The sequence below is a fragment of the Symphalangus syndactylus genome, chromosome 1 (assembly GCF_028878055.3).
Source record: "Symphalangus syndactylus isolate Jambi chromosome 1, NHGRI_mSymSyn1-v2.1_pri, whole genome shotgun sequence".
Classification (NCBI taxonomy): domain Eukaryota; kingdom Metazoa; phylum Chordata; class Mammalia; order Primates; family Hylobatidae; genus Symphalangus; species Symphalangus syndactylus.
The window spans coordinates 96,916,970-96,938,500 of record NC_072423.2 but is presented as its reverse complement, the minus strand read 5'-3'; the positions used below and the strand labels follow the sequence as shown (position 1 = coordinate 96,938,500).

The 21,531-nt window shown below is 52.5% G+C and overlaps 1 protein-coding gene across 5 annotated transcripts in view; it reads right to left on the bottom strand.

The window, feature by feature from the left end:
• The window catches only part of LRP5 (LDL receptor related protein 5), a 141,058-nt gene that overhangs the window by 39,845 nt on the left and 79,682 nt on the right, over nucleotides 1-21,531 (bottom strand). For 4 of the 5 annotated variants that reach the window (XM_063644165.1, XM_063644144.1, XM_055270611.2 and 1 more), the window contains 4 exons: nucleotides 19,950-20,121; nucleotides 6,827-7,043; nucleotides 3,870-4,159; nucleotides 701-927 (listed from right to left, as the gene is read on the bottom strand). In XM_063644165.1, the coding sequence (XP_063500235.1) occupies nucleotides 701-927; nucleotides 3,870-4,159; nucleotides 6,827-7,043; nucleotides 19,950-20,121 (906 nt within the window). Of the gene's footprint in view, nucleotides 1-700; nucleotides 928-3,869; nucleotides 4,160-6,110; nucleotides 6,184-6,826; nucleotides 7,044-19,949; nucleotides 20,122-21,531 lie in introns of those variants that run through there. The other variant, XM_055270629.2, reaches the window with a different exon arrangement.

Here is a 21,531-nt window from a genome sequence, read left to right as displayed (position 1 = left end):
ACAGGCAGGGATGGGGCTGCTGCACGCATCACAGATGCTTTACGGGGTGAGCACTGTGTCCACTGCACAGAAAAGAAAACTCAAGTCCAGAAAGACACCCCACACATCTGGGGCCTGTCTGACCCCCGTGCCCAAGGCAGGGCCCCCAGGATGCTTGGCAGCTAAGGGCACATTTGCCTCTGAGGTGGGTCCTAAGCTGTGGCTCAGCAGCCTCTCAGAGGTCATTTCGGAGGAGCCTGAGGTCCGGGGACCTCAGAGTCACTTCTGGATCATGGTTTTGGCAAAAGAGTGCAAAGCAAGGAGGCCTGGTTGGGAGCCTGAGACAGCACTTCCCAGCCCAGCTCTGCCCTAACTGGGTATGTGACCTTAGGGAAGTCACTTGGTTTCTCTGAGCCTGTTTCTGCATCTGTAAAATCGACACAGATACCTGCCCTATGCAGGCTCCATGGATGCTTCGGTGAGACGGCCCAGGTGAAAGCAGCCAGCACTGTGCCTGATACAGCCTCAGCACCCGCTCCACCAATGAACTCCATGACCTCTGAGGGTCCTACCAGTCCTGGCCACCATCAAGGCTAATGACGTCAGTACAGCTCTAATCACTGAGGGCCACACGGGCAGCCTACCACCTTGCCCAGTTGGCACCCCTGCACTGTCTCATACGAGGTGGACACGAGGACGCACGGCACAGGCAAACCCTTACCCCTTGGTGGGATCCAGGGCCAGTGACCTTGGGTTGTCCAAGTCCCTCCACACGAGGACTTGCCGGAACTGCCCGTCCAGCCGCGCCACTTCGATCCTGTTGGTCCCGGTGTCGGCCCAGTAGAGGTTCTTGCCCATCCAGTCAACGGCCATGCCCTCGGGGTAGTCAAGGCCAAACTCCACCACATGCTCCACCGAGCTCCCATTCATGAAGGCGCGGCTGATGGTCTGGCAGCAGGTGAGGAGGAAAAGGGCCACGTTTTAGGAACTAGCATCTTTTTTTTTTTTTTTTTTTTTTTTTTGAGATGGAGTTTCGCTCTTCTTGCCCAGCCTGGAGTGCAACGGTGCGATCTCGGCTCACTGCAACCTCTGCCCCCGGGTTCAAGCGATTCTCCAGCCTTAGCCTCCCAAGTAGGTGAGATTACAGGCGCCCGCCACCACCCCTGGCTAATTTTTTTGTATTCTTAGTAGAGATGGGGTTTCACCAAGTTGGCCAGGCTGGTCTCGAAATCCAGACCTCAGGTGATCCACCTGCCTCGGCCTCCCAAAGTGTTGGGATCACAGGCGTGAGCCACCATGCCAGGCCAGAACCAGCGTGTTTTGTAGACATCTGCCAAGATGCTTGGCCACTGGGAGCAGCTACTGAACACATTCTGGACCAGATCACCAACAATCAGGTTTTTAAATGAATGTTTGAAATGCAGCAAGACACCTTTTTGGAAAAAGCAACTTGGAGATTTTATATATATACACATATATATGTATATTATATATCATATATTTTAAAATATACATTATATATTAAAATATATATATTTATAAATATATATTATTTACATTATATATATTATATATTTATAATTATATATGTTTTATATATTTTATATATATATATATATATTTTTTTTTTTCTTCCCCAGACAAGTCTTGCTCTGTCGCTCAGGTTGGAGTGCAGTGGAGTAATCTCAGGTCACTGCAGCATCAACCTCCTGGGGCTCAAGCGATCCTCCCAACTCAGCCTCCTGGGTAGCTGGGACTACAGCTATGCACCACTATGCCCGACTTATTAAAACAGTTTTTTGTAGAGATGGGGTCTCACTATGTTGCCCAGGCTGTTCTCAAACTTCTGGGCTCAAGTGATCCTCCTGCCTCAGCCTCCTAAAGTGTTGGGATTACAGGCATGAGCCATTGTGCCCGGCTGTAACCAGCACATGCATAATAAAAGAACAGGTAAGCCTAAAAGGGAACATCTGTGAAGTGGAGTATTTCACACGTTTAAAAGATTGTGCCGAAAAGTTTGTCACAGCGTCATCAGGTACCTGTTGTAATGTCAAGTGAAAAAATCAGGATACAGAATTCTGTGTAGCATATGACTGTGATGATGAGAAATGCTATCTTTGAGAAAAAAGACTTGAAGACAGTATGCTGAGGTGTCAGCCAACAGTCGTCTCTGGCTGGAGAGGTTATGGACAATTTTTATTTTCTTTTTTATACTTTTCTATATATATATTTTTTTCTACAAAGAACCCTTGTGACTTAAAATCGTAAAGAATCTTTTAAAGCTATGTAATACAAATAGTAGCATAGGCTGGGCATGGTGGCTCATGCCTGTAATCCCAGCACTTTGGGAGGCTGAGGTGGGTGCTTGAGCCTAGGAGTTTGAAACCAGGCTGGGCAACATGCGGAAACCCCGTCTCCACACACACACACACACACACACACACACATACACAAAATCAGCCAGGTGTGGTGGTGTGTGCCTGTAGTCCCAGCTACTAGGAAGGCTGAGGTGGGAGGATCACTAGAGCCCAGGAGGTCGAGGCTGCAGTGAGCTGAGATTACACCACTGCACTCCAGCCTGAGTGACAGAGGGAGACTCTATCTCAACAACAACAACAACAACAAAAAGCAGAAAACAAATCGTAGAGTAATAAATGAGCGAACATTGTAGTTGTCCAATACTTTAGAACAGAGGTCAGCACACTTTTTCTGTAAAGGGGCGGATGGTACATATTTTAGGCTTTAGAGCCCATACAGATCTGTCACAACTCAACTCAGCAGAATAAAAGCCGCCACAGACAATCCATAAACAAATGCACTTTGGTGTACACCAATCAAACTTTTTTTTTTTTTTTGAGACAGAATTTCACTTTTGTTGCCCAGGCTGGAGTGCAATGGTGCCATCTTGGCTCACCACAACCTCCGCCTCCCAGGTTCAAGCAATTCTCCTGCTTCAGCCTCCCGCGTAGCTGTGATTACAGGCAGGTGCCACCATGCCCGGCTAATTTTTTTTTGTATTTTTAGTAGAGACAGGGTTTCTCCACGTTGGTGAGGCTGGTCTCGAACTCCCGACCTCAGGTGATCCGCCCACCTCGGCCTCCCAAAGTGCTGGGATTACAGATGTGAACCACTGCACCCAGCCACCAATCAAACTTTCTTTACAGAATCAGAAGGCCAGCCCATGGGCCAGTTTGCTAAACTCTTCTTTAGAAGGCAAAAAGTTTTCCTAGGCCAGGCACGGTGGCTCACACCTGTTATCTCAGCACTTTGGGAGGCCGAGGCGGGCAGATCACCTGAGGTCAGGAGTTCAAGACCAGCCTGGCCAACATGGTGAAACCCTGTCTCTACTAAAAATATTAAAAAAAAATAGCTGGGTGTGGGGGTGCGTGCCTGTAGTCCCAGCTACTCAGGAGGCTGAGGCAGGAGAATCGCTTGAACCTGGGAGGCAGAGGTTGCAGTGAGCTGAGATCACGCTACAGTACTCCAGCCTGGGCAACAGAGCAAGACTCTGTCTCAAAAAAAAAAAAAAAAGTCTTCCTGTATTTGTCCTGGATGTTTATATTTGCACTATAAATGAAGAAAGAGTCTGCTAAGCAAACAGGCACTGATGAGGGAGCGGGTGGGTTGTCTGAAGTCAAGCTCAACGGACAACGAACATTTCACATTCACACAAGCATTTCACAAAAGCCCTGTGTGTGTCTACCGGATTTGCTCATTACAATCATCTTTTTTTTTTTTTTTAAACAGGCTTGCTCATATTTGATTAGCTTGAACTGCGTTACAATAAATATGATAGTGCTTTAAGAAAAATGTCTGAAGCCTTTGAGGCAGGAACAGAGGCAAGGTTTTCCCATAAAGGCTGCCTGTGTGCACGTTCTGGCCCACGCTACCTTCAGGCTGACATCTGTCCAGTAGATGTGGTTGTTGGACACATCAAAGTCCAGGGCTGAGGCCTCCTTGACGCCCGTGAGCGGGATGGCCACATCGTTGTTATTGGTCTCGAGGGAGATCCTGTGGATGGCGGCTCTGCTGGTGAAGACCAAGAAGGCCTCAGGCACGATGCAGGTCTTCATATCACTCAGCAGCTCCAGGCCGATGGGGCAGCCACACCGGGTTGCGTGGGGCGTGAAGAAGCACAAGTGGCTGCACCCCCCGTTCCTGTCCGCACACGGGTTGGTTCCTGGAAGCGAACACAGAGGCTCCAGTCTAAACATCAACAGCCCAGCAGGGAAAGGGGTGCGGCCAAACCACACAATGAATGCCGCCGTGAGCCACACAGCTCAGGGGTGCCGAGCTCAAGACTCACCCCCGCGTTGGGTCCAACCTCATGGCTGGGTTGGCCAGGCTCAACCCTCAATCACACACACATTTTCACCTGAAAGCCAGGATGTGCCAAAAGCTCCAACGTGCACAGCTTTATTCCTGCCACACGTCAAACAGGGACAGTAGTGGGGGTGGTGGGAGAACACCTGGCAATGGCAACCAAGTTCTCCCCTGGTACGGCCAAGGGTCAGTATCAGTAACAGCAGTGCGGGCTCTGAACGGACCTTGTCAGGTGCCAGGCACTGGTCCCAGGGAGTCACCTGTCCGAACTCACTCCATCCACCTTGGAGGTAGGAGCTATTCTCATTCCCATTGTTCATTCAAGGAAACTAAAGTGCAGAGAGGCTGCTGAAGGGAACATGGTCAGGAAGTCAGGGAGCAGCTCAGCAAGATTGCCAGCCCAGTGGTCCAGCCTCCTGGCCTGCGCTCCTGCCCAGGAAGAAAGCAGTTAACGCCTCACAGCAGGGACCGGGCAAGTTGCCCCTCGGGACCTCGGCTCCTGAGAGTACCAGCTAGGCCCTTCCTCCAATTCACAGACATTCCCAGCAACCCTGAAAACTCACGTTCACCCAGCATGGCCAAAGCTGCCTCTTTTTCACATAGTACACACAGCGTTCATTTATTTTTGGCCAGTCTGTTAATTTCACTCATCAACCGAAGTGCTGTTGAAATTGGCTTTAATTTAGTGTTAAATATTTCAGCCAAAAAAAGAATCCTTTTCCCCATCTCCTTTAAACCATGGGGTGAGAGGGGAGGGGGAAGAAGCCCAATTTCTCAGCTTTAAATCACACTCCTATGGAGGCACCCTTTTGTCTTATCTCTGGGGTTTATTTTTTGTTCTTTGAACAATCATTCACAGGTCAGTCTCACCTTCCATGGTGGGTAGTAAATGCTTTTTTTTTTTTTTTGAGACAGGGTCTCACTCTGTCACCCATGCTGGAGTGCAGTGGCATGATGTCAGCTCACTTCAACCTCTGCCTCCAGACTCAGGTGATCCTGCCACATCAGGCCCCTAAGTAGCTAGCTGGGACCACAGGGACATGCCACCACGCCCAGCTAATTTTTTGTAATTTTTTTTTTTCTGGTAGAGATGAGGTCTCTCTATGTTGCCCAGGGAAGACACTCTCAAATTCCTGGGCTCAAGTGATCCTCCTGCCTCAACCTTCCAAAGTTCTGGGATTTCAGGCATGAGCCACTGCACCTGGCATAAATGTTCTTTTTGTTTTTTCTTTTTGAGACAGAGTCTCGCTCTATTGCCCAGGTGGAGGGCAGTGGTACAATACTGGCTCACTACAACCTCTACCTCCTGGGTTCAAGCGATTCTCCTGCCTCAGCCTTCCAAGTAGCTGGGATTACAGGCGTGTGACACCACACCTGGGCTAATTTTTTTTTTTTTTTTTTTTTTTTTGTACTTTTGGTAGAGACGGGGTTTCACCACGTTGGCCAGGCTGGTCTCAATCTCCTGACCTCAAGTGATCTGCCTGCCTCAGCCTCCCAAAGTGGTGGGATTTCAGATGTGAGCCACTGCACTGCCCCGGCCCCAGCATGAATGCGTTTTTAAAGGAGGCTGGGAAAACTAAATTTGTGGATTGCATCCCCTGTATGAGGACTGTAGGCCGTGAAGGAAGCACTCACTGCTCCAGGGGTCACCAACACTGCCTCAGCTCCAGGCTTCCGCGGGGCTGTCCTTTCTGCCCCAACCTGCTCCCTCAATTCCCAGCTCCCTCATATTTTAAAGCCGGGGATCTAACATCACAGCTAACATCACATCCATCCGACGGGGAGCAGAGTCAACCTGGGCATCTCACCCAGGACTGCAGGCAATGCAGCAGCAAGCATCACGTCCTCTGTCCTCTCATCCTTCATCAGCAAAGATTTACTGAGTGCCTCTGACAAGCAGGTGTAGCACGGGACCCCGGCAGGACACAGAGCCCCTGCCCGCGAGCCCCAGGCCTGTCCCTGCCGCACCTGGATGCTGCTCTCTCCAGTGTAACTCTATCACCTTTTCAGGAAGAGACAAATCATCATGCCAGACAACGACCTCGGGGAGCGTCCCGAAGATCCTGGCTTTCAGGTGAAAGGTGCACGTGCATTGGCCACAGGGGCAACAAGCACAGCCCAGCCCAGGCAGACCCAGGAGTGAGTCCTGAGCTTGGCACTTGTGAGTTGCACGGCTCTGCCTCCCACTCCCCAGTGTAAGTAAAGCAAGGAACTACATTCGCAGATGGGGTCACGCGGGGCACGAAGGCTCCCGGCCAGGGCCAGGCACATAGCAGGTGCTCAACAAATGTTAGTCACTTTCTAACCATTGTTACCGACATTCTTAGTCCATAACCACTCCCTAATCAGCACGCTTGGTCCCTTCCCATCTGTCCTTGGCCAGATACTGTCATCTTTCCTGTCCTGACCTTCCCCAGGGCGGGGCACCTCAGCTCAACACTTATGCCCAGGCATGGACCTGTCACTTCCTCATCATGCAAGTCTGCATGGCTGAGCCATGGCTTGGCGCCCCCCCTGGACTCACCGACGACCTTGGCCACATTCACAGCTTTGAGCCCCATCAGGTCGGGCAGCTGGTCAATGATGACATCCCGGCTGGCCTTGACCTTGTGCACCCGCTCGATGCTGCGGCGCTGCCAGTCAGTCCAGTAGATGAAGTCCCCCAGCAGTGTGAACCCAAAAATGTGCGGGAGCTTGTCCTCCAGGAGGGTCCGCCTCTTCGTCCCATCAACATTGATCACCTGCAGGACGGCAGAGATACAGGTCTGGATGGGCCAGGGCCATGCCAACGAGAGCCAACCCTGAACCTGCCTGGGGACTGAGCTGCCCCAAACAAGACGGGTTCAATGCCCAAGAGCCTCAACTTCACCTGCACCTTGCCAGGTACCATAAAACACCAGGTATCATGGTGCCCCAGGGGTGCTGGATAAATGGCGCTTTCTTTATTTAGTTTTTTTTTTTTTTTTTTTTTTTTTGAGATTTTGAGACAGAGTCTCCCTCTGTTGCCCAGGCTGGAGTGCAGTGGCAAGATCTCCGCTCACTGCAAGCTCCGCCTCCCAGGTTCAAGCGATTCTCCTGCCTCAGCCTCCCGAGTAGCTGGGATTACAGGTGCCTGCCACCACGCCTGGCGAATTTTTGTATTTTTAGTAGAGATGGGGTTTCACCATGTTGGCCAGGCTGGTCTTGAACTTCTGACCTCAAGTGATCCACCCTCCTCAGCCTCCCAAAGTGCTGGGATTACAGGCGTGAGCCGCCACACCCGGCCATGATGTTTTCACTAGGTTGCCACATCCCTAGCTGATAGAGCAGTGACAGGGCCAGCTGAGGATCCCTTTCCCATAGCATCCCCCACCTGTGCTGGGATAAGAAGCAAGATTTGGAACAGACCAGGCAAGCAGGTGTCCTCTCCCGAACCACTGCAGGCTTGACAGGCAGCGGCTGCCTGGAGAACCAGGGCGTGCTCTGCAGGAAGGAGTCCTGGGATCAATTAGCAATGCCTGCCCCAGGTGCAACAATGCGGGGAGGGCTCCAGATCACACCCACCACACAGAGCAACTGCAGGACCTGAGGCAGGACCTGGAGCAAATGTAAGGACCTGGGGCAGTTGTGAGCAATGGCAGGACCTGGGGCAAAGTTCTCCCACTTCTCTGTGAACTCATTTCCCACTGGGTCAGGGCCCAATGAACTCTGAGGGCACTTCTCGTTCTAAGTCTAAGCCTTTAGGTCTCAGATGCTTTCCTCCTTGTCTCCTCTGAGACATAACAGCTAAATATTTTTCTTGAAGAGTCAATGCTGATTAAAAGCAACCACCGCAAAAGCCACAGAGGAGAAAGTACTGTCAAGGTAAAAACACCTGAACCAACGGAAGCATACAGCCACGTGAGATGTGGTTCTGATGATCCACGAGCCTGCAGAAATGTATGTTAACAGGAAGGTTGGGTTAGGCGCAACATTCAAGTTCTCCGGCTCTCAGGACAGGATGAAAGAGACACGAGGCCATTAAAGGCAAGCTTTCACGGGCCTCCTGCTACCAGATTACATTTCCAGCTTACCAGAAAAGCAACAAGTCGTCTGTTTTGCAGGTGGCAAAACTGTAAGGCAGATGGAATGCATGTTAAGAAGCAAAGACTTCGGTCATCTGTTGTTGGGTGGCACAGGACAAAGATGCTAGGGCCAGGCGCAGTGTAATCCCAGCCTGTAATCCTAGCACTTTGGGAGGCCGAGGCAGGCGGATCATTTGAGGTCAGGAGTTCGAGATCAGCCTGGCCAACATGGTGAAACCCCATCTCTACTAAAAATACAAAAAAAAAGAGCTGGGCATGGTGGCACACACCTGTAATCCCAGCTGCTTGGGAGGCTGAGGCAGGAGAATCACTTGAATGCAGGTAGTGAGGATTGCAGTGAGCCGAGATGATGCCATTGCACTCCAGCCTGGGTGACAGGGTGAGATCTTGTCTCAAAAAAAAAAAAAAAGCGGTCAGGAGAGCGGGAAGGGGACCAGCAGCTCTGGGACCCAAAGCCAGGCCCCACCTCAGCTCTGCCCCCAAGGGGCCCTGGGTACTCGGCAAGTCCTTGCACCCCCATGGGTCTCAGCTTCTCCACCTGTAACTGAGGGGCTCAGAGTAGCCCAGTGGCTAACGTCACAGAGGAAACAACAGAAAACAATGGCCTGGCCCCAACCTGGAGCAATTAAGTCAGAATCAGATGGCCCAGGGCCCAGGTATGGGATCATGATAACAGCCCCCAACTGGCAGCTCTAGGGCCCAGGTACAGAATCATGATAACAGCTCCCAATAGGCGGTTCTGACGAGCAGGCCGGCGCGAACATGGTTAGACCAGCCCCTGGGGCCGTGCCTGGAAGTCCGAGCTCTCCACCCACTCCTAGATGCTCCAGTGTGCAATGAACAGCAGGTGACGGAGCCCTGGTTCCAATATCATCTAGGGTTCTTCACGTTTTGCCTCCACAACAGGAAGACACGCAAAGGCCGTGAATGCACACGCCTATGTATGACACTCAGAAAACACCTGAGGGGTTGGCCCCATCCCAGCAGCACAGAACCACGCCAGGGAGGGACCCGGCCCTCGCATACAATGAGGAAGTGCAGGTTTCTCCAAGGACACCCAGCGTGAGAGGAGGGGCTCACAGTAGCGGGCGAACCCTTGCCCCTTCTTCCACTCACAATAACAGGGCTGGGGGAGGGACATCGGCACAGAACACAAACACCACAAAGAAAAGAATCCGCATTTAGAAAAAGAAAGCAATCCAGGTTTCAATCTACCAAAAGGTCACTATTATCTCTTAAATTTTATTTTATTTTTGTAGAGATGGGGTTTCACCATGTTGGCCAGGCTGGTCTCAAACTCCTGTGCTAAAGCAATCTGCCCATCTCAGCCTTCCAAAGTGCTGGGATTACGGGTATGAGCTGCCACACCTGGCCAGAAGTCACTATTTTTATTCATTTATTTTTTTTTTTTGAGACGGAGTTTCACTCTTGTTGCCCAGACTGGAGTACAATGGTGCGATCTTGGCTCACTGCAACCTCTGCCTCCCAGGTTCAAGCGATTCTCCTGCCTTAGCTGGGATTATGGGCATGCGCCACCACGCCTGGCTAATTTGGTATTTATTTATTTTTATTTTATTTATTTATTTTTTTTTAGTAGAGACGGGGTTTCTCCATGTTGGTCAGGCCGGTCACAAACTCCCGACCTCAGGTGATCTGCCTGCCTCAGCCTCCCAAAGTGCTGGGATTACAGGCGTGAGCCACCACGCCCAGCTCAGAGGTCACTATTATCTCTTGGAGAGATTTTTCTCTTCTTGCTCTATTTCCACACTTTCTTAATTTTAATAACCAAAGTTCCAGACATGTTGAAAGGAAGTGAAGCGAGGAAGTCCACTTCCCTGGCTTCATTGAAGAGCAATATAAAGGAGCCCAGAGAGGGCCCAAGGCAAACAAGGGTGCTGGGCAACGGCTGGCAGCCACTTCCTCCCTCTCTACCCTTGCTCCACACTCCCAGGTGGCCCCAAAACAAAGTGAGAGGAGGCAACGTGGCTGTTCCACCCGGCTGGGGCTGGCTGTAGCCTCGGCAAGCACAAGACACTGGCTCTGGGCCGGCAGGGCCTGCACAATCTCCCGGATGGGCAGAGGCTCCTACAGAGACCCCAGTGGTGGCTCAGAAGCCACTCCCTGAACGTCACCACTTTCCACCTGGATTCCAGAACCCGGGACACTCCCCCAAGCCCCCTATTTTCCACCCAGATTCCAGAATCCCAGGACACCCTGTGGACCCGCCAACTTGGAAAACATCAGGCTCGCAATGAACAGTTCTCAGTTGCTCTAATACTGGAGGAAGGAAATCCCAAAGTGGCCTTTTGAGGACAACTTTCAGCACACCTTGACCGGTCCAACCCATCTGCAAAAGCCACTCTGCTGGGTCAGGCCTCCCCAAGACCTGGGGGAGGTTCCCTCTGGGCTGACTCAGGAAGCCTCCGCCTTTCCTGGAGCCAGATCTTTCCAAGAGTGCCCCAGCCAAGCCAAGCCTCTGAGCGTCAGGGGACAAGACACAGAGAACGTGCCCGTCCTGGCTCCTGGGAGGGAACAGGGCCAAAACAGAGTTCAGAAATAACAGGGGCCAAATTTAGGACACCCAGGAACGCCAGCACCGGAAGAGAACTTGGGAGACGAATTTTCCAGGACAGAGGTCGGCAAAACCTTTTTGTAAAGGATAGAAAATATTTTCAGCTTCCAGACCATAAGGGTCTCTGGAGCAGAAAGCAGCGTGGAGAGCACGGGACTGAATGGGCATGGCTGTGTTCCAATACACGTTGTTGTTGTTTTTTTTTTTTAAGAGGCAGGGTCTGGGCTCTGTCACCCAGGCTGGAGTGTAGTGACGCGATCTTGGCTCGCTGCAACTTCAAACTCCTGTGCTCAAGCGATCCTCCCACCTCAGCTGCCTAAGTAGCTGGGACCACAGGCGTGAGCCACCCCACCCAATGCTTTTTAAATATATTTTTTTAGAGATACGGCCTTGCTCTGTCACCCAGGCTGGAATGCAATGACATGATCATAGTTCACCTCCTGATCACTTGAGCCCAGCCTCAAACTTCTGGGCTTAAGCAATCCTCCCACTTCAGCCTCCCAAATCGCTATAGGCACACACTACCACACCCGGCAAAACTTTATCAGTAAAAAAACAAAAACAGGCTGGGATCCATGGCTCGAGCCTGTAATCCCAGCACTTTGGGAGGCCAAGATGGAGTTCCAGAACAGCCTGGGCAACATAGAAAGACCTTGTCTTTACTAAAAATAAAAAAAAAATTAGCCGGGCTTGGTGGCATGCACCTGTAGTCCCAGCTACTCAGGAGGCCGAGGCAGGAAGATCGCTTGAGCCTGGGAGGTCAAGGGTACAGCGAGCCATGCTCACAGCACTGCACTCCAGCCTGGGTGACAGAGCGAGACCCTGTCTCAAGAATTATTTATGGACACTGAAATTTGAATTCCATATAATTTTCATGGGTCATGAAACCTCCTTTTGATCTTTTTTTCAAGTAATTAAAAAATGTAAAAACCACTCAGCTTGAGCATGGTGTGAAAACCGGAGCAGGGCTGGATCTGGCCCGGGGGCCGTAGCTCTCAACTCCTGCTCTAGGAGTTCTGTGCACTTGTTTTTCAGGAAATGAAACTAGACCTGAGAGGCTGTGTCTGAGGACAATGAGATGGTCCAGCCAGAGGCCACCAAAGGGTCCAGCCCCGTCCTCTCCAAGCTGCCAGCTTCTGTCCTGTTCCCAGGGTAAGCAGAGCAGGAGCGTGCCCCCCTGACCAGTACACCAAGGAATGTACCGGCCGCCGGCTGCCAGGTGGGAGGGAAGGACGGGAGATCCCAAAGCAGCCCACCCTAGCTGTGCTCTGAGGGGCAGGGCTGCTGCCGTCCTGCAGGCTGACTCTGGACAGTCGCCTGCTGTGCAATGTTTTTACGAAGAACCCTCTGACTTGGTTGTGCAAACAGACACGAGCCCAAGACCCACCCTCTGACAGCACGCGTTTAAAGGGGAGAGTTCTGTTGTCTGAGGGAAGAAGTACCCCACTCTGTCAAACACAAAACCCAGAAGGAAACGGCAACAGTTATCTTGCTTCATGTAATAAAAAAAGATCTTATACACACGTGCGTGCGCGCAAACATACACACACACACACACATACACACACACACACACGACTTTGCAGTGTCAAAGCCCAGGGGTGTAGCCTCTCCCCAGATCCCTAGGAGCACAGTGCAGCCAACAGACCCTGTCCCATCACTCCCCCTGTGAGTGATGTCAAAAGTCAGGGGTGCCTGTCAAAGGGCACGAGGTTTGGGGGTCACTCCTGACCCAGACCTGGTACGTCCCGAGTCCCCGTCAGGGGTCAACACTGAGACCCCAACTCAGGCTGGACCTCAGAGGGTCTCTGCTCTGGGAGACCAGGTCGGCTCACAGACAAGCAAAATGATGATGATGGTGACAATGACGACGTTGATGGGAACTTGGGACAACCGAGTGCACAGACCCTGGAGGGGCATGGAAGGGCCACAGCTTCCAGCCTCCAGGCAGGGACCAGGTATTGCCATTTGGAAAGAGGACCTTCCCTGGGAGGCTAGGAGGCAGGATGTCCCCACCATGGCATACGGCTGGAGTGACCCAGGCTTCCAGGGGAGACGGCTGGGGGCAGCTGGGCACACGGGGCTGGGGTTCGGGAGAAGGCTGGGCTGTCCCTCCAGCGTGAGGGCACGGCTAGCGGGTGGGAAGAGCAGCACTGGAGCGTGGGCCTCGGAGACCCGCAGAGATGCCAGACCCTGCCACTTTCACACACAGCTGTATCTTGTGGCACAGGATATAAAAGCCGTGGCAGGGTAGAGGGGAGAAGGGCAGGGTAGAGGGGAGAAGGGCAGGGCAGAGGGGAGAAGGGCAGGGCAGAGGGGAGAAGGGCAGGGCAGAGGGGAGAAGGGCAGGGCAGAGGGGAGAAGGGCAGGGCAGAGGGGAGAAGGGCAGGGCAGAGGGGAGAAGGGCAGGGCAGAGGGGAGAAGGGCAGGGCAGAGGGGAGAAGGGCAGGGTAAAGGGGAGAAGGGCAAGGTAAAGGGGAGAAGGGCAGGGCAGAGGGGAGACACTCCCAGCCAGGCCTTCCCCTGGCTGAGCCCAGGTGGGCGGGGAGGCAAGAATGTGAGGGCTTGGTCCTGAGGGGACATGCTGGAGGCTCACAGGAGAAGCTGAGTGTGGCTGCAGGTGTCCCAGGGGCCAGAACTTCCAACTCCCGGGCTCTAGACTCAGGAAGAGGGCTAAGGAGATGCCCCGGGGCAAAGCCAGCACAACACTGGAATTCCTAGCCCAGGAGGCTGGAAAAACGCTGAGAAAAGGCAGCTATGCGAAGCAGAAGGGAGGTGGGCCTGCATCCAGGGGACCTCAGCCCACGACCATTTGGGCCTCACACGCGGTGGGGCAGGATTCGAATACGGCTCCAAGCAACCTGCAGGTGTCAGGACTGCCCTGGGTGGGCCCCAGCAGGTGGGGAAGGCGCTCAGGGCTGGAGCCACCGCCACTCCCAGCCGTCACTGATGATGGCAACAGCTGGTCGCAGGATGGGGCTAAAACCCCTGTATGTGTCAGTCAGGCTGCTGGGGCGGCCTGGAAGCTGATTCCCAGGACAGCTGTCACAGACAAGGCCAGCAGGAAGGGCCTCCCAGACCTATCCACCATCTCTGCTCCACTCTGTAAATCTGTTGTGGGCGTCTCTAACGCCATCTCATCTACATGAAACCTCATTTCATAGACCTTTGTTCTTCTCCCAATTCATCAAGGGATCAGCCACAGCTGCCTGTGAAGTCCTCTCATGCACTGGGAGCTGAAAACCTGGAGCCTGATTGTGTGTTTAAAGGCAGGGCCCGGCTAGCCCCCCAGAAAGCACCTTCCTCCCAGCGCCCAGATCCACAGAGCCCAGCTGTGCACATCACCGCGTGGAACGGAATCCTCTCCCACCACTCCCCAGCAAAGGTGAGCGGCAAAACACGTCCAGCGCTGGTGTGGGCTCCTCAGCACCTGGGTTGGCCACTTCGTTGCCTCCCGACATAGCATCTTAGAAATGTTCCCATTGTTCCAAATGTGTCTCCTCCCTGACCCCATTTATACCTCCCCCAACTATCCCTTCCACCTGGAGTCCAACTGCACCCTCAAGGAGCCGTGGCTCCTTCCACCTCAGCTGTCTCCAGAGTCCCCAGAAGCCACCACAACCCCAGAAGCTGCTACTGTCCCTGCCATTGCCTGGCACGCAGCTGGCACACACTGCATCCTCAGCAGGTGTTTGCTGAATGAGCCTGCAGGCCCAAGACCCTCATGTGAGACGGGGGTCCACAGCAGGAACACTGGCGCATCCATCTCTAAACAAAGTGCCAGGAGGGTTTGCTCCTGGCGCTGGGCAAGGACCTGAGAAGCGGTCATGACTCGCACAAGCCTGAGGACATACCCAGGAGCGGTGGCCACTTGCAGGAGGAAAAGACGCACCAAACTCCAGCAGAAAACACAGAAACAGCATCTCCATGGGCACATCCGAGGTGTCCCCCGGCAGGAGGTGCCGGCAGGAATCTCGAGGCTAAGTCAGCTCTGGACGTGCAGGTGGATGGCAGGGCGGGTCTCGGCATCCACCTGCACATTCCCAGAGAGTGCGCCAGCAGGGCCACAGCGGGGAACGAACGGGACACTTGATGAGGTAGTCTGAGAACGCTTATGCGATGTATCCCCCTCTTAGAAACAGCCCATGTTAAGCATGTGAAGGGCCCTGAGAAGGCCTGCAGTGAGGCACCCCAGCAGTCCCCAAGTTCCGGCCACCAAAGACACCCGTGCCCCGCGCCATCACTCCTCATCCTTCAGTATCTCTCCTTAGGCCCCCAGTGATGAGCTCCAAATCGTCAGGTAATGAACTTCCAGTGTGCGACCACAGGGTGGCCTGCTCCACGACCCCCCTTCTGCTACTGTGACACCCCCACTTTCAATTCCTCGGTTGGTTGTGTTTTTTTTTTTTTTTTTTTTGAGATGGAGTCTCACTCTGTGGCCCAGGCTGGAGTGCAGTGGTGCGATCTCGGCTCACTGCAACCTCCAGCCTGGGCGACAGAGCAAGACTCTGCCTCAAAAAAAAAAAAGAAAAAAAAAAGTGGGCAATCAACACGCAGTGCTCACGTCATTGTGACATGAAGGCCCCAGCAAGTGCAGTTCCTGGGGGTGAGCTCCTGTGACCCCCCTGCTCCTGGACAGCGTCGCTTCCTCCTGACTGCATTTCTCTTCTTGCTTTGTCTGACTTTGCCAGACCCTCTGAGTCTCCTAACTTGTCAAGGACAGTATGGAGAATCTGGAATTCCTTCCTTTCACCTGAGACGCCTTCCCCATTCCCCAGAACCCCCTGTCCTACTCCAGTCTGGACCACTGAGATATAAAGTGACTTCGGGACCAAACCACAGACATCGTGTATCCAATGTGGACAAAACGCTCCTGTTTTGAGCTTTGGTGTTCTCATCTGAAAAATCTGGGCTACATCCACAACACTAGGAGGCGGTAAGGATTGGGGCTTGGTCGGCTGTGGGGTCAGATGGCCCGGAGACCCCCTGCTCGCTGTGTGACATGACACAAGCTGCTGTTCCCTAACCCTCATTTCTCGTTCGCAAATGGGTACTGTGCGACGTATCTCAAAGTGCTGAGATGTGGCAAGCCTGGGACAAGACGCTCAGCATCCTAGTTATCAGGGAAATGCAAGGCAAAGCCACACGGGACACCCACTAGGCTGGCTGTGATGAATGTTTTTATACATTTTTATTTATTTTTATTTTTGTTTTATTTTAGATGGAGTTTTACTCTTGTTGCCCAGGCTGGAGTGCAGTGGCGTGACCTTGGCTCACTGCAACCTCCGCCTCCCGGGTTCAAGTGATTCTCCTGCCTCAGCCTCCCAAGTAGCTGGGATTACAGGTGCCCACCGCCACGCCTGGCTAATTTTTATATTTTTGGTAGAGACGGGGTTACACCATGTTGGCCAGGCTCGTCTCCAACTCCTGACCTCAGGCGATCCGCCCGCCTCGGCCTCCCAAAGTGCTGGGATTACAGGCGTGAGCCAGCACGCCCGGCCGAATATTTTTTTAAATGGAAAAGAAGCATCTGTGAGGAGGTAAAGTCAGAACCCTCACACACTGCCAGTGGGGATGCAGAACGGCACAGCCACTGTTGAAAACAGTTTAATGGTTCCTCAGTAAGTCAAACCTAACATTACCATAGGACTCAGCAATCCTACCCCTACGCATACATCCAAATAATTCACAACAGGTGTTCAAACAAAAACTTGCATTCAAATGTTCATAGCAGCATTCTTCATGGGAGACAAAAGGTGGAAACCACTGCCCACCACCCGACAAATGGACAAACAAAATGTACTCTGGCCATACAATGGGATGTCATCCAGCCACAGAAAGGAAGGAACTTTTGTTTGTTTGTTTTTTGAGACAGGGTCTTGCTCAACTGTTGCCCAGGCTGGAGTGTAGTGGTGCGATCATAGCTCACTGCAGCCTTGACCTCCTGGGCTTAAGCGATCCTCCCACCTCAGCCTCCCAGGTAGCTGGAACCACAAGTGCCCACCACCACGTTCAGTTAACTTTTAAAATTTTTTGGTAGCTGGGGTCTTGATAGGCTGGCCAGGCTGGTCTCAAACACCTGCCTCAAGTGATCATCCCGCCTTGGCCTCCCAGAGTGTTAGGATTACAGGCCTAACCCACTGCACCCAGTCAGGAATGAGGTTCTGATAACGTGCAACAATGTGGGGATGAATCTGGAAAACACGATGCTACAGAAAGAAGCCACACGCAGGGACCACATATTGCAGGATTCCAGTCACACAAAACATCCAGAAGAAGTGAACCCCCAGAGATGGAAAGTAGATTAGTGGTTGACAGAGGCTGGGAGAGAGGGGAGAATGGGCGTGAGTGCCGGCGGGCATGGGGTTTCCTTCAGAGCAGAAGAAAGTGTTCTAGAAGTAGATAGTAGCAGAGATACCTGCACCACATTGTCCTCATACTAAACGCCCTGAATTGTTCACGTTTTAAAAAATTTTTATTTATTTATTTTTCAAGACACAGTCTTGCTCTGTTGCCCAGGCTGGAGTGCTGTGGCGTGATCTCAGCTCACTGCAACCTCCACCTCCTGGGCTCAAGCAATTCTCCTGCCTCAGCCTCCCAAGTAGCTGGGATTACAGGCACCTGCCACCATGCCCAGCTAATTTTTGTATTTTTAGTAGAGACTGGGTTTCATCATGTTGGCCAGGCTGGTCTCGAACTCCTGACCTCAGGTGATCTGCCCACCTAAGCCTCCCAAAGTACTGGGATTACAATCGTGAGCCACGGCGCCCCGTCTGAACTCTTCACTTTAAAATGGTTAAAATCGTCAATTTTGTGCTATGTTTATTTTACCACAATAAAGAAAATCATTGAGCTGGGTGTGGCGGCTCATGCCTGTCATCCCGGCACTTTGGGAGGCCGAGGCAGGTGGATCGCTTGTGCCTCAGGAGTTTGAGATCAGCTTGGGCACCATGGGGAAACCCCATCTCCGCCCAAAAAATACACAAAAACTAGCTGGGTGTGGTGGTACGTGTCTGTAGTCTCAGCTACTCAGAGGCTGAGGCAGGAGGATCACTTCAGCCCAGGGAGATTGCAGCTACAGTGAGCCGTGATCGCGCCACTGCACTCCAGCCTGGGTGAGCGAGCGAGACCCTGTCTCAAGAAAACCACTGCTGAGACAGTACACGGAACAACGCCTGTCACAGGCCCGGTGTGCCACAGACACGCGAGTCCCTGACCTGCTCCCACGGGTAGCGGGGATGCGTGAAGGCAAATCATCCTTAGAGGCCCGCAAACATGGGCCTTGCCAAAAACAAAACATTTACAAGGAGCTCCAGCAGGAAATGGTCAGCGTCTAGGGTTTTCGTGGGAAGGGCGTCCGCTCAGCCTCCCCCATCCCTCAGTTCCCACCCTGAAGGTGCTGAGGCTCCTCCCGCTCAGAAGCAGGGTCTGAAATCCTACAACACAGACACACACTCATGTTCTCCATCCTGCCCTGCCCCGCAAGCTGCCTGATTCGGGCCTCCTCTGGGAGCCCTGAGGAGAGCAAAGGTGACCCCAATGGTGATGTCAACGAGGACTGATGCGGCTCAGGAAAAGCCTTCAGAAGTTGCTGGAAACAGAGGGAGGCATCCACTCTGAGGAGAGGCACCAATGTCACCTCAATGAGTGACGATGGTGTGATGGGGACACATGTAATTAACATACCACTGGCACCAAGAGCACCTCAAAATATGCTCAATAGAGGCAGGGCACAGTGGCTCACGCCTGTAATCCCAGCACTTTGGGAGGCCGAGGCAGGTGGATCACATGGGGCCAGGAGTTCCAGACCAGCCTGGCCAACATGGTGAAACCCCGTCTCTACTAAAAATACAAAAATTAGCCGGGCGTGGTGGTGGGTGCCTGTAATCCCAGCTACGCAGGAGGCTGAGGCAGGAGAATGGTGTGAACCCGGGAGGCGGAGGTTGCAGTGAGCCGAGATCATGCCACTGCACTCCAGCCTAGGCAACAACAACAAAAACAAACAAACAATCAAACAAAATCAAACAAAAAAGCTCAAGAGAGGCTCCATAAGTGAGCAAAAAGCAAGCTGCCAAAGCACACCCATGGGACAAGGCCACTGAAACCCGACCACCGCGGCAGGGCGAGGCTGCGTCCACGGGACGAGGCCACTGAGACCCGACCACTGCAGCAGGGAGAGGCTGCGTCCACGGGACGAGGCCACTGAGACCCGACCACCGCGGCAGGGAGAGGCTGCGTCCACGGGACGAGGCCACTGAGACCCGACCACCACGGCAGGGCGAGGCTGCGTCCACGGGACGAGGCCACTGAGACTCGACCACAGCGGCAGGGCGAGGCTGCGTCCACAGGACGAGGCCAGTGAGACCCGACCACAGTGGCAGGGCAAGGCTGTCCACGGGACAAGGCCACTGAATCCCGACCACAGCAGCAGGGCAAGGCTGCACCCAGCATAGGGAGAACAGACATCTATGGAAAGACAAAACTGCCTTCAACTGCTTGGGAACCAATCACCAAACTCAGGCCAGCAGCTGCCTCTGGCTTCAACAACACCCATGTCTTCTGTCTTAAGCAAGGCAGTGGATATGTGATTAATTTTTTGTCTTAATTTTGTATTGTGAAATAACTTAAGTCTCACAGTAAGTGGCAAAAGCAATGCAGAGGATTCCTGTGTCCCCTTTGCCCGGGCTGGCCTCAAACTCTTGGACTCCAGCAATCCTCCCACCTCAGTCTCCAAGTAGCTGTGACTACAGGCGCCCGGCCGAATGATAACATCTTACGTAACCACAGGACGTTGTGTAGCACTACCCTCTCAAGGCGTTTTTGTCAGAAAGTATTGTAACTATTTTCTCAAGCATTCCATGTGGCCAAATAGGAGAGCACAGGCACCCATCGGTGCCTCGCTGATACATACATCTGACTGCAGGGGGTGGCCAGGCCTGGCCTCTCGGGAGCCCAAGGACAGCCGGGCAGGGCCAGGCCTCCTGGATCAAACACGTCCACGGGAGCCTCACCTCGATCTTGTCTGTCTTGGCGTCTCCCCAGTAGAGCTTCCCCTCCTGCAGGTCCAGGGCCAGGCCGTTGGGCCACCCGAGGGAGGCATTGACCAGCACACGCCGCTCCTGACCGTCCAGGTTGGCACACTCGATTTTAGGGTTCTCTCCCCAGTCTGTCCAGTACATGAGGCTGGAGAAGAAGCAGAAGTCCATGACCCCATGAGTCTGTCTGGTCTCTGCAGCATCCCCAGTGCCAAGAACAAGGCCTGTCCCCAAGCTGGCCCCCATCACATGGCTAAATGTTGATGTCAGTAAATACTGGCATCGGTAAATGTCGGTGCTGGTAAATGTCGGTGTTGGTAAATGTCGGTGTCGGTAGATGCTGGCATTGGTAAATATCAGTGTCAGTAGATGCCAGTATCGGTAGATGTCAGTGTCAGTAAATGTCAGTGTCGGTAAATGTCGGTGTCGGTAAATGTCGGTGTTGGTAGATGCTGGCGTCAGTAAACGTCGGCGTTGGTAAACATCGGTGTTGGTAAATGCTGGTGTTGGTAAATGTCAGTGTTGGTAAATGTCGGTGTCGGTAGATGCTGGTGTTGGTAAATGTCGGTGTCAGTAGATGTCGGTGTCAGTAGATGTCGGTATCAGTAAATGTCAATGCTGGTAAATGTCAGTGTTGGTAAATGTTGGTGTTGGTAGATGCTGGTGTCGGTGTCGGTAGATGCCAGTGTCAGTAGATGTCAGTGTTGGTAAATATCAGTGTTGGTAAATGTCGGTGTTGGTAAATGTCAGTGTTGGTAAATGCCAGTGTAAGTAGATGTCAGTGTTGGTAAATGTCAGTGTTGGTAAATATCGGCATTGGTAGATGCTGGCGTTTGTAAATGTCAGTGTCGGTAGATACTGGTGTTGGTAAATGTCGGTGTTGGTAGATGCCATGTCAGTGGATGTCAGTGTCGGTAAATGTCAATGTTGGTAGATGTTGGTGTCGGTAAATGTCGGTGTCGGTCAATGCCAGTGTTGGTAGATGCCAGTGTCAGTAAATGGTCAGTGTCGGTAAATGTCAATGGTGGTAAATGTGTCGGTAAACGTCGGTGTTGGTAAATGTCGGTGTTGGTAGATGCTGGCGTTGGTGTCAGTAGATGCCAGTGTCAGTAGATGTCAGTGTTGGTAAATATCAGTGTCAGTAAATATCAGTGTCGGTAAATACCAGTGTCGGTAAATGTCAGTGTAGGTAAACGTCAGTGTCAGTAAATTTCAGTGTTGGTAAATTTCAGTGTCGGTAAACGTCGGTGTTGGTAAATGATGTTGGTAAATGTCAGTGTTGGTAAATGTTGGTGTCAGTAGATGCTGGGGTTGGTAAATGTCAGTGTTGGTAGATGCCATGTCAGTAGATGTCAGTGTTGGTAAATGTCAATGTTGGCAAATGTTGGTATTGGTAAATGTCGGTGTCAGTAGATGCCAGTGTCAGATGTTGGTGTCAGTAGATGTCAGCGTCGGTAAATGTCAGTGTCAGTAAATGCCAGTGTCGGTCAATGTCAGTGTTGGTAGATGCTAGTGTTGGTAAATGTCGGTGTCGGTAAATGTCAGTGTCAGTAAATGT